Here is a 12542-nt window from a genome sequence, read left to right as displayed (position 1 = left end):
CCTAGTTCAGAAAAGAAATTGATTAAATTTATTAAGCTATACAAACACAGCTAAAAGTATAAATAAGACAACATATTTACTTAAGTTTTACATTTGTATTGATATTTGCATCAACAATCAGAACTAGATAACTGTAAATCTGCAGGTATTATCGCTAGCAATAAGTATCTCTTATCTCTTCAAGCTAAATCTTTATAATGTTTAAAGGTAATGACGGCAGAACAGGAGTTTAAAATAAAAATATAAACAAAGGAAATGCACACGTCTAAAATATCTAAAAACTACGTAAATATGGATACGATGATTATTTACTTCGGCACGTTAACTATCACAAACACACCGATACTTAAGTTACATATAAATAAATATAAATTCAGTAAATAAAACTGTTTAACAAACTATAATACGGTCGAAATGGAGCACGAATATCTTTAATTTTTACAAGCACTAACACCTGTGATATTTTAGTCCATAATATTATAGAAAAAATCACAAACAATGTTATTGATACGATGCGCGACAGTTTTTAGACGTCGTATTCCAACAAACAGGAAAAAAGGCGTTTCAGTTCGAGTACGGAGTACGGTATGCGCATCTGTCATGTTAATGTTTTTTTTTTACCAAAACAACACTGTCAACGCCATCTTGTATAATTCTTCAAGTACTTTTTCCTATGACTTTTTCTGTAAAGGCATAGAGAAAAAAATAGATAGAGTACATCAGTTTTAGTACCAAAATAGAAATACTACCATCTATGTACCAAAAAGACTGTTATATATATAGATGGTCAACCATAGATGGTAGTATTAAATAAATCTTGACAGTAGAAAAAGGCGGCAAATTTGAAAACTGTAGGCGCGAGGGGATATCGTCCCATAGAAAATTTGAATTTCGCGCCTTTTTTTACTGACAAGATTTGGTTGACCAGCTATATCAGTACTGCTACTTGACAATAGATGTATACTTGGTCAACTAGATCTTGACAGTAGAAAAAGGCGGTAAGTTTGAAAAATGTAGGCGCGAACGGATATCGTCCCATAGAAAATTTGAATTTCGCGCCTTTTTTTACTGACAAGATTTGGTTGACCAGCTATAGCACCGACCGGAATGTTTTATCTCAACAGCATAAGACTTTCCGGTCGGTGCTACATCTATTGTCAAGTAGAGCCTGGCTAATGAAAGTTGACCCTGAGATTTATTTAAAACTTTTTATATGGCAACTTTTTTTCCTATCAAATAAGCTGTCAGTTTCAAGCTGTCATTTAATTTCATAGTAATTTTATTGCCAGGTGCGGTTTTTATTGAAATTCCCGCGTTATCTCAGGCTCCACTTTCATTAGCCAGACTCTAGCAGCACTGATAGTTTCCGCACTCGATGCTAGATGTAGACACTGAAATTAATAGTCTGAACTGATGTATGGAGTGAGCACTCTTATGGTATATATAGCTGGTCAACCAAATCTTGTCAGTAAAAAAAGGCGCGAAATTCAAGTTTTCTATGGGACGATATCCCTTCGCGCCTACATTTTTTAAATTTGCCGCCTTTTTCTACTGTTAAGATCTAGTTGACCAAGTATATCAAGGCTAATTTGGCAGAGATTTTGATATACTTGGTCAACTAGATCTTGACAGTAGAAAAAGGTGGCAAATTTAAAACTGTAGGCGCGAAGGGATATCGTCCCATAGAAAATTTGAATTTCGCGCCACATTTTTTTTATTCCCCACCATAAATTAGTTTGGATTATGGTGGGCAACAAATAAATTCGACCAATCATAGTGTCGCATTGCCTATGTTTTGTCCCTCACGGAGGCACGCGTATACTATTTCTATAGGATCCTACCTTCTATGTGGGAACGGGACGCCGCTCTATACATGCATAGAGCGGTCTTGCTTGAAACTTCTATTAGTCGATTTAGACTCTCGCGCGAGCCACGAGACGAGCCGCGAGCAAAGAGTAGTATAATATATATATATATATATATATGATGAGCCGAGCCAGGAGACGAGAGTGTAAGCGGTGGGCTCACGGCTCGTCTCGTTGCTCGCAAAATCGTCGAGCTAATATAATTTAAACACTAACGGCACGGCATAAGGTTTATAACCGAATGACAAGCCGAACGCGAGTGTAAACGGTGGACTCGCGCCTCGTGGCGCGGCTCGCGGCTCGTCTCGTGGCTCGCGCGAGAGTTTAAACTGGCTATATGAATTTATGACATTCTATCAATACTATACTTGGTCAACCAAATCTAGTCAGTAAAAAAAGGCGCGAAATTCAAATTTTCTATAGGACTATATCGCTTCGCGCCTACCTTTTTTTAAATTTGCCGCCTTTTTCTACTGTCAAGATCTAGTTGACCAAGTATATCAAAATCTCTGCCAAATTAGCCTTGTCTCCATCTTGTCTCTAACTCTATCTCTGTCACTCATTCAATAAGCTGTTGCTAAAACAAGGCTAAAACAGATGGAGTTATGTTAAGGCCTGTCCAGACGAAGACAATATTTCGCCAATCTGATTAAATTGTCCGATCAAATCAGGACGTGCGGACACTACGCATATAACGTATATATAACCTCGTAAGTCCCCGCGTACTTGTACAAGTACAAATTAAGGATAGCACTTCAGACCTGACATTTTAACTACATAGATGGCGTAACTGCCTAATGTACTTACTCAAGTACAAATTTTTAATTCCCCATTTACCGGGTAGTTTTTTTACAACGGCAACATTGACACGGTCATTCTCATTCTATATTCTATGGTCAATTTCGCCATGTTAGACAGGTAAAGTCAACTGTCAGTGTCAGTGTCACTTTTTCGCAAGATGGCCACACAGTCGTCGCTGGCCAGCACGAGGTAAGATAATCAGTTTATATTCAAGTAATTACTTGTTTTTTCTGTTGTCATACGAATGTATTAGTATATTTAAATTATAAATATTGTAAAATAAACAATATTTCAAAAAAACCTGTATATTTAAGGAGGGTCGTGATTGGGCAAAATATTTTGTACTTACGGTAGTACGTTCGGTCTAACTTACAAATATTTTTTTTCTTATTCTAGCGTTTGATGAAAAGCAAATATCACAACTTCTCAATAACTAGGACTTCAAGGACTCGGATAATGAAGATATGTTTATATCTGAACCCGACCAAGAGTCAAATAGGGACTTTTCTTCGTTTTCGGAATATGAAGATGGAGAAATAGAAGTTGTAGTACGCGGACGTGTATCTAGTCATCGATTTCAAAGTGCTCGTGGTCAATGAGGTAGGCGTAGCCGTGGTAGAAGCACAAGTGCACAAGGGCGCGACGTGGGCAAAGTGCAAGGGGTAGGTCTGGAGATCTAGTTCAGATTTTGAACACCCAAATCCAACCTTCGTAGATGTAGTATGGTATTAAAATAAAGAAAAGAGGTTTTTTAATTCACCTTTTTAGGGTTCCGTAGCCAAATGGCAAAAAACGGAACCCTTATAGATTCGTCATGTCTGTCTGTCTGTCCGTCTGTCCGTCTGTCTGTCCGTCCGTATGTCACAGCCACTTTTCTCCGAAACTATAAGAACTATACTGTTGAAACTTGGTAAGTAGATGTATTCTGTGAACCGCATTAAGATTTTCACACAAAAATAGAAAAAAAAACAATAAATTTTTGGGGTTCCCCATACTTCGAACTGAAACTCAAAAAATTTTTTTTCATCAAACCCATACGTGTGGGGTATCTATGGATAGGTCTTCAAAAATGATATTGAGGTTTCTAATATAATTTTTTTCTAAACTGAATAGTTTGCGCGAGAGACACTTCCAAAGTGGTAAAATGTGTGTCCCCCCCCCCCCCCCCTGTAACTTCTAAAATAAGAGAATGATAAAACTAAAAAAAATATATGATGTACATTACCATGCAAACTTCCACCGAAAATTGGTTTGAACGAGATCTAGTAAGTAGTTTTTTTTTATACGTCATAAATCGCCTAAATACGGAACCCTTCATGGGCGAGTCCGACTCGCACTTGGCCGCTTTTATAAGAAGAAAACTAGTTATGTTGTAATAAAGTAATTTTTTTACTTTAGTGATGTTTAGAGAAAATATATGATTTAATTTTAATATTAAATAAATCCTTTAACTTTTTTTTATTATACTATGTAAAAACCCAATGTACTCACACAAGTACAAAATATTTTCAATAATTTCCTTCTTAAAGAGGTGCTATACATAATAAACATACCATAAAAAATACTGAAAATAAGACCCTGTGATGTTTAGCGTCGCAGTTAGGGTTGGAAAGAGGTAGGAAGGAAATGAAAGTTGGATAGAGGTAGGAAGGAAATGAAAGTTGGAAAGAGGTAGGAAGGAAATGAAAAGTTTAATTTAGAAAAGTTAATTAATATTAATATTAGGTATTTAAAATTACAATAAGTTAGCTAGGGCCGTGAGTCCTTATAACTGAGCCGGCAAGAAGGAAATAATGAAACAAGTCTTTAATAGGAGGCACTTTCCTGGGACTAGTACTTCGCATAACACTGATAAACAAGACCAAGTGCGGGTAGTTCGAAAAACTCGCGCGGTTAGACGATGCTGATGTCAACTTAAGCCAGTCTTCTCCGAGACCACGGGGACAACGCCGTCCTCGAAACGTCGGAGGTAAATCTTAAAACTTAGATACGCGATTAAGTCCCGTTGTATAATTTAATAATAGTACTTCGCAGGCGGGCAGTTGTAGATGGCTCCGCTGAACAAAGCAAGCATCGCAGTCGCAGGTCCAGAGTATTCTAAGAAGGCTCCGCACTGTGGTCCAGGATCCTCAGCTCGGAATGGAAACCATCCAGATTGTGGAGCATGCGCATAGCGCAACCCGGGGTAGTGCAGGCTAGTGGGTTTTCAGAGTCAACCCCAGACTTGATCCCTAGCAATATTGGTCTTATTAGAATATGCACACAACGGTGACTGCGTCATCCGGCCCGCAAGGAAAGAAATATCAGGAAAGTTAACCTTTTAGCATTTCTTTAGTGTTCACGGATGAAGCAGTCAGGAAAGAACAGATTAGTTAACAGTATAAAAGAATACAACGTAACATTATTCCCATAAGAAACTTAGATTAGAGATTCACAACACTTACCCGATCCGGGGAAATGTACACAGCATAATAAAAACTAACGGCAGTTTGCGATCTATATTAAATCAAGGTTAGTATTATTTTACATTAAATATCGAAGATTATTAGCGAAAATATGTGAGCAATCAATGAATCTATTTTCATGTGACAGATTCACAAGATTCCTGAAGGAAATTTTAAAATGTAATGTTTTTTTGCAACCGGCTAGCACAAAGCGCCGAGCGCAAACGAGGTTTTATAGCAAACCGTTACAACCCCACTTCAAAAATCTCTAAAATTGGCATCTTTTTGTTTCGGTCTGAAGCACTATTCTTGGTTTGTACTTGGTATAGTACAGCCGGCAGATATGACTACTGCTGTTGGAAAAACACAGGACTTACGAGGATAAATGTATATATGGTCAACCAGATCTTAACAGTAGAAAAAGGCGGCAAATTTGAAAAATGTAGGCGCGAAGGGATATCGTCCCATAGAAAACTTGAATTTCGCGCCTTTTTTTACTGACAAGATTTGGTTGACCAGCTATAGCACCGACCGGAATGTTTTATCTCAACAGCATAAGACTTTCCGGTCGGCGGTGCTACATCTATTGTCAAGTAGAGTCTGGCTAATGAAAGTTGACCCTGAGATTTATTTAAAACTTTTTATATGGCAACTTTTTAGGGTTCCGTAGCCAAATGGCAAAAAACGGAACCCTTATAGATTCGTCATGTCTGTCTGTCTGTCCGTCTGTCCGTCTGTCCGTCTGTCCGTCTGTCCGTCTGTCCGTCTGTCTGTCCGTCCGTATGTCACAGCCACTTTTCTCCGAAACTATAAGAACTATACTCTTCAAACTTGGTAAGTAGATGTATTCTGTGAACCGCATTAAGATTTTCACACAAAAATAGAAAAAAAACAATAAATTTTTGGGGTTCCCCATACTTCGAACTGAAACTCAAAAAAATTTTTTTCATCAAACCCATACGTGTGGGGTATCTATGGATAGGTCTTCAAAAATGATATTGAGGTTTCTAATATCATTTTTTTCTAAACTGAATAGTTTGCGCGAGAGACACTTCCAAAGTGGTAAAATGTGTGTCCCCCCCCCTGTAACTTCTAAAATAAGAGAATGATAAAACTAAAAAAAATATATGATGTACATTACCATGTAAACTTCCACCGAAAATTGGTTTGAACGAGATCTAGTAAGTAGTTTTTTTTTATACGTCATAAATCGCCTAAATACGGAACCCTTCATGGGCGAGTCCGACTCGCACTTGGCCGCTTTTTTTATAAAAATTGGTTCGGTACGACTCGTACGACTACATACTTACTTTACTCTTTGGGTACGACGTACGACATGGGTACGATTGACATTTGTCATGTTTCCTCGACCGTACTTTTAGTACTGCTGACGGCATTTTCATAACGAAAAGTTTAAACGTTTTAGTTTAAGAATCAACAAAATTGAACAGTGCTTCTAAATTAATGTGAATAACTGACAGTTTCACTGACAGCTGCTGAGCTTTTGGTTTGGGTTTCAGTCGTTTGTAATGTAATTTGCCTGTATCAACTGAAAACGATTATGATTTTCGTACTTGGTGTATTTTCCGCTAAAACTAATCTAATCTAATCATAGTGTAAAATTACTCGCAATAGCGCCTCATTACGATGAATACTTTTATAGGAGTGATGATTTAGGTGTGGTGACCGAAATGTCTAATTCAAAGTGTAGCGAGGAGGATGAGGCGTTTCCTTTGCACGAGTGCGTGTTCAGGGGGGACGTGCGAAAGCTGTCATCTTTGCTGCGGCTGGAGGACGTGGCACGCAAAGACAAGCATGGCAACTCGGCGCTACACCTGGCGGTGATGCTGGGGCGTCGCGAGTGTGTGCAGCTGTTGCTGGCGCACGGCGCACCCGTCAAGCTCAAGAACCTCGCGGGCTGGTCGCCGCTCGCCGAGGCCATCAGTTATGGGGACCGCCAGACCATATCCTCTCTCGTACGCAAGCTCAAGCAGCAGGCTCGCGAACAAATGGAACGCAGAAGACCTGACCTCATTAGGGCTCTAGCCCAAATACAAGATTTCTACATGGAACTAAAGTGGGATTTTCATTCATGGGTCCCTCTCGTCTCTAGAATTCTACCATCTGATGTTTGTAAAATTTATAAATCTGGTTCAGGAATTAGATTAGACACAACATTAGTCGATTTCACAGATATGAAATGGGAGAGAGGAGACATATCATTTATATTTCAAGGAGAAAAGCAACCTAGTGAATCACTTACCGTACTGGACAACAAAGCCAAGGTGTACCAGAGAGTGCGCTATGAGGAGACAGAGAATGAAATAGAAGATGAAGTAGACATACTGATGTCAAGTGATATTTTGGCAGCTCAAATGTCTACTAAAGGTATAGCGTTTTTAAGAGCTCAGTCAGGCTGGATATTTCGTGAAGACCGAAAGGAGACTGTAGCCGGACTTTATAGAAGTGACATTTATACTATTTCTGGCCTTGTCCTAGAATCACGTAAAAGACGCGAACACTTATCCACAGATGATCTGCAAAAGAATAAAGCTATAATTGAGAGTCTAACTAAAGGTAATACACAGAATTTAGATACTAATGGAGAACCAACAAGGCGAGCATCATTAAACCCACCGCCAGAGAGTGGAGTGGACTGGGAAACCTACATCGCTGCACCTGCAGGCCAGTACCCCAGTCTGGGGAGAGAACTAGTTTATAAAGAGTCGTCCAGAAACTTTAGAGCTACCATTGCTATGAGTGATGAATTTCCTCTAAGTGTTGACATGTTACTGAATGTATTAGAAGTAATTGCACCATTTAAACATTTTGCAAAGTTGCGTCAGTTTGTCGCGATGAAGTTGCCTAATGGATTCCCGGTTAAAATTGATATACCGATTTTACCTACAGTTACTGCAAAAATAACTTTTCAAAAATTTGAGTTTCAAAATGACATACCAAACGATATGTTCATTATACCAGATGATTACATAGAAGACCCCATGAGGTTTCCTGATTTATGACGCTTTGATATTTTAACATTGTTTGAAGTTAGCGAAAAGCCTGTTTGGCGGCGAGAGGGAAAACATGGGCATGTCTTGAGAATGGTAAGAAACTCATGCTGCAAGGCTTCTGCGCAAGGGCTCATCACTATAGAATTCCCAATGTTGTTTAGCCTAGGTAGCTCATATTCTAGCCACTGTGTTCTCTTCGTGGAGTAACTGTTTTTAAAAACTGGGAGTCCAAGGTGAACCTCAAAATGTTCACTGTCCTCATACAAAATGTTGCAAGTCACCTACATTCATGTGTAGTCCCACCTTGTGTGCATTACTTACACCATATTCTTTTTATTTTGTTTGGTATGCATACAGTGAAGTAAATAAAAATATGGGAGCACTCAGTTACTTAAATATATGGATGTAATCAAGTAGCTATGTTAATAAAGGGAAAGATTAATGCAACCATTATAGTATTTCTTGCTAGGTATGCCATGAAGAGGTCTCTACGGTATTCTGTCTAGTTAGGTATTAGTATTTTAGGGTGAAGAAGAACAAGGCTGATTTGTTGTATTTTTATAAACTCGTTGTAATGTAGCCAGCCATTTACCAATATACTCGTATTTTGCAGTTCAGAACTTTACAGTACAATCTCGCTAATTTGGCACTATAGCTGCAAGCTATACTATGCTGTATATATGAAAGGTACCCCTGTTTAAGTGCCGGTTATTGGGTGACCCGGACCATCAAAGTACCAGATTACTGAGATTTCACTGTATTACTAATTGGTACATGATACGGTCATTAAAAAATCTAATCATGTGGCAGTATACCATCAATTGGCCACCTCACCTTAAATCTCACCTTTGGTACTAGGTTGAAACCCGAACTATCTCACATGAAACTACCTAAGAACCATATTTTTACTACTTCTACTGTACTTTTGTATTGTACACAACTTCACTAGGAATGTGTATTTGAATGTAGTGTTTGTTTAAAAAGTAGAGGTAATTAAAAAAAATGCGGATGTAATGGAATTATTAGGGGAATGAAGTAACAGATAGATAATAAAGAAACAGCCTTATTCCAAAACCTCGTTAGTCTTAATTAGACTGAACTTTACGTTTAAGGGGATTACCTATATACCAACTAATTATTGTATTTGTAGATTCAAATTTAGAAAAATATAGATTATGATAACAATTAGTGTAAAGATAAAATAATTGGTCACTACAGGTAGATTCACAAGTACTTTTGGGTTTTTATTATGTTATTGTTTGTGTTGCTTTTTTAAAATTATTTATTTAAAAGAAACTTGGGTTTCTTATACGTTTTCTATACATTTGTACCTTTATAGAGCTTAATACATATGTAACTTACTTTTTATGTAATAGAGGTAAACACCTGAATCTTACAGATTATTTTTGTTATGTAGGTATAGCCTGTCCGATTTCTAAGATCAAGTTTGTCATACATTTACTATGGCGTACTTATTCTGACAAAAATGTGGAAGGTCGTGCTGCTCACGCATCGGCCTCCACACTCACCAAACCCGTTGTCTAAACAGCAATGCAGACATCGTCTGCAATGATGACTTGTTCTTAGAATAGCGGACAGACTATACTGCTGAATACTTAAATGGCTTTCTAAAATTCTAAAACTCCAACATAAATTTTGATAGAATGGTCCTTATCTTATTGCACATGAAGGATAAGGACTCCTCTCTCATGGAAGGACAAAATTTGTTATTGCTTGCCTTGCCTTGGGTTAGTATATTAAGATGTAGGCAATTAATAACTTAAGAAATGTAAATTTGGTTCCTTTGTTATTTATTACCTCAAATAGCCATGGCCTATGCATAATTTGTACAATTTATATTGACTACCATTTACTTCATACATCATCGGCATCGTCAGAAGCACGTTTGTTAATTATACAGGGTGTTTCCTGTAGCAGGAGCAATAAATTAAACAGTAGGCTATTGGCAAGGTGCGCAGTCGGTGGAGGGGGAAGTGGCGCTGATCGTCACAAACACAGGTAATCTTATGGAATGTCTGACATTAGTACTAGCGGCAGCCGCTTGAACTAATTTTACTCCATAAGATTTAACGTAGAAAGTCTGCCAAAATGAGGGCAGCACCAGTATTGCACCTAGCGAATACTTCTCTAACTGACCAACATTTCTTCAGCAACTTTTAAAAATAACTTATGTTTTGATTTTTATTACACTTTAAAGTTTATTCTAAGACGCAATGTATTGCAAATTTTGACCATCTATGTTTGTTATGTTTAAAGCGTGACAAGCAACATCAAACACACTGATGTCAGCGTACATTGAAGACAATATTTATTTTGTATGAAAAAGAGGAAAGGATTTTGTAAAGGGTTCATAATTTTTAAAAGTTGTTTTGGTAAAGCTTTATGGTTTGAGAAGTATAATACATATATGTTTTAATTATTTGCTCGTGTTACAGGCAGTACCCTGTATAACAAGCTTTTAAAAGTGAGCTGTGTACACTTATTTCAAATCAGCTGCTAGGAACCGTGCGCGTTGGAGGCTCTGCCATCTGGTGGCCTGAATCCGAAACATAAACATGTACATTGCCAAAGCAAGTGCTACCATCTACCGTTCTCGTACGTTTTCTTGTGCATAGTAGGTTCTGCTATCTTGTGGGCTACATCGGAAGCATAAACTCTACATTTACGCCTCGCGACAAAAATCTGACGGCTCCTGTGCTGCCCCCTATAGCCCATGCACGCGCCGCCCTTATGGTGATGCAAATTTACTTTGTCTCATGAAGCTTATCATGTCATAGTGTGTAATCTATACCTAAATGTTATTTATATTATATGTATTTATAGAATTCCTCTTGTATTTTTTTACTTCTAATAACATTTTGTCCCCAATCATGTGCTGATTGGCGCAACAGTATCTCGCGGCGAGATAGACTTCCCCTCCCACTTTTATTAATATAGTTAGAAAAAGACGGGTAGTCTATCTCGCCGCGAGATACTGTCGCGCCAATGATGTGCTAGGGGCGCAGAGGTGAAAAGTTGTAAGTATGTGCAACTTTAAACCAAATTTTAAATCCATTTGAATCGTGCATTTTGAATCTCTCGCTAGGCTAAAATTCTAAATTAAATTCACGACCGTAGCGATTATTGAACATTTTTTAGCTTATTTGGGACTGGAAATCTGTCTCTCTATCGCTCTTGCATAATCGAGCGACATAAGTCAATAAATTTTCGTGTAACCGATGTCTTATAGATAGGTTGCGTAGTGACAACTACAATTAATTGCAATAATGAAATGCATGTTTTTGTGGCTGCTGAGTTTCTGAGACTTTAAAAAAAGTACCTAATATAGGTATGTACATTTGATTTTTGGATAGTTATTATTACATATATTAAAAGTGCAGTAACGATAACATGTACTTAGTCATAGTGACTGATTATTTTTCAGCAAAAAAAGTGTAGATAGCCTTTATCATTTTATCGAGTTTTTGTGATAGCTGATAATGATCACGACCTGGCGAAAGTCATACTGGCTGGAATCGCCTTTTCAATATACAGCGGGTCAACCTTCATAATACGCCTATGCCTGGTTAATAAATAAATACGTCCTAAGATTAGTACTTAATGTATCTAATTAAATATCACTGAATTACAATTAAACTAATTGTTAGTTTCATAAAAATACGTTTTTGACACCAGCCTTAAAACGGAGACTACTTTAACCCTATTTGATGGGTCAGCAGGTGGACAGAGCCCTACGCTGGTCTGCAATCTGCAAGGACATCGCAGCTCGGAGTGGCATTGTATGGAGGCGTCATACTGTACGTACCGTGTGGCGCAGGTTGTGCTAAAGGTGCTAACCAGCATTGGTATAGTCTTGAGCCTAAATTATGATGAATTTGACTCGTTTCTTCGCAAGTCATAAGGACCTTCCAAATAAAAACTCCGTCAACAATTTTGTAGGTTTTATCTAAATACTAGTAGTAAAGAAAATAGACTCTGACCACGCTAACTTTGCACAAACTTGGCAGTAAGAACACAAATAGCCCTATAAAAGCTCCAGTTGACATAACACTGCATGAAAATTAGGCTTAGCGTGTTCAGACTCTAAGCGCCATTTACGGTGTAAGTCGGTACCTACCTAACCCGCAAATTTTACATGATTTTCTTGGAAAAAAAAATAGAGTTCTCTTAAAAAGATTTCAAGTCACTACAATACTTGGGTCTCTAACAAGTTAAAAAGAACTCGAGTTCGAGTTTATTATACCATGTTACCTTGACCCATTGACTTAAGTTGTTCCTACTTTCTAGGTCAAACCGTTCATAATCGAGGGTAGTAGAAATCGATTGTGTTGACGGGGTGGTATTTGGATGTAGGTACCTACAAGTAGGCTGGAACGAACAGAGTACTTACCTACATT

General features: G+C 37.9%; 1 protein-coding gene across 1 annotated transcript; it reads left to right on the top strand.

Annotated features, from left to right (window-relative positions):
- The first annotated feature begins 6498 nt into the window (after window positions 1-6498).
- Window positions 6499-8451, top strand: LOC134661755 (ankyrin repeat domain-containing protein 13C). The gene has a single exon (XM_063517938.1). The coding sequence runs from the start codon at window positions 6802-6804 to the stop codon at window positions 8131-8133; it is 1332 nt and encodes a 443-aa protein (XP_063374008.1). The 5' UTR covers window positions 6499-6801; the 3' UTR covers window positions 8134-8451.
- Window positions 8452-12542: the final 4091 nt, after the last annotated feature.

The sequence above is a fragment of the Cydia amplana genome, chromosome Z (genome assembly GCF_948474715.1).
Source record: "Cydia amplana chromosome Z, ilCydAmpl1.1, whole genome shotgun sequence".
NCBI lineage: Eukaryota > Metazoa > Arthropoda > Insecta > Lepidoptera > Tortricidae > Cydia > Cydia amplana.
This window is presented reverse-complemented; position numbering and strand designations above follow the sequence as displayed.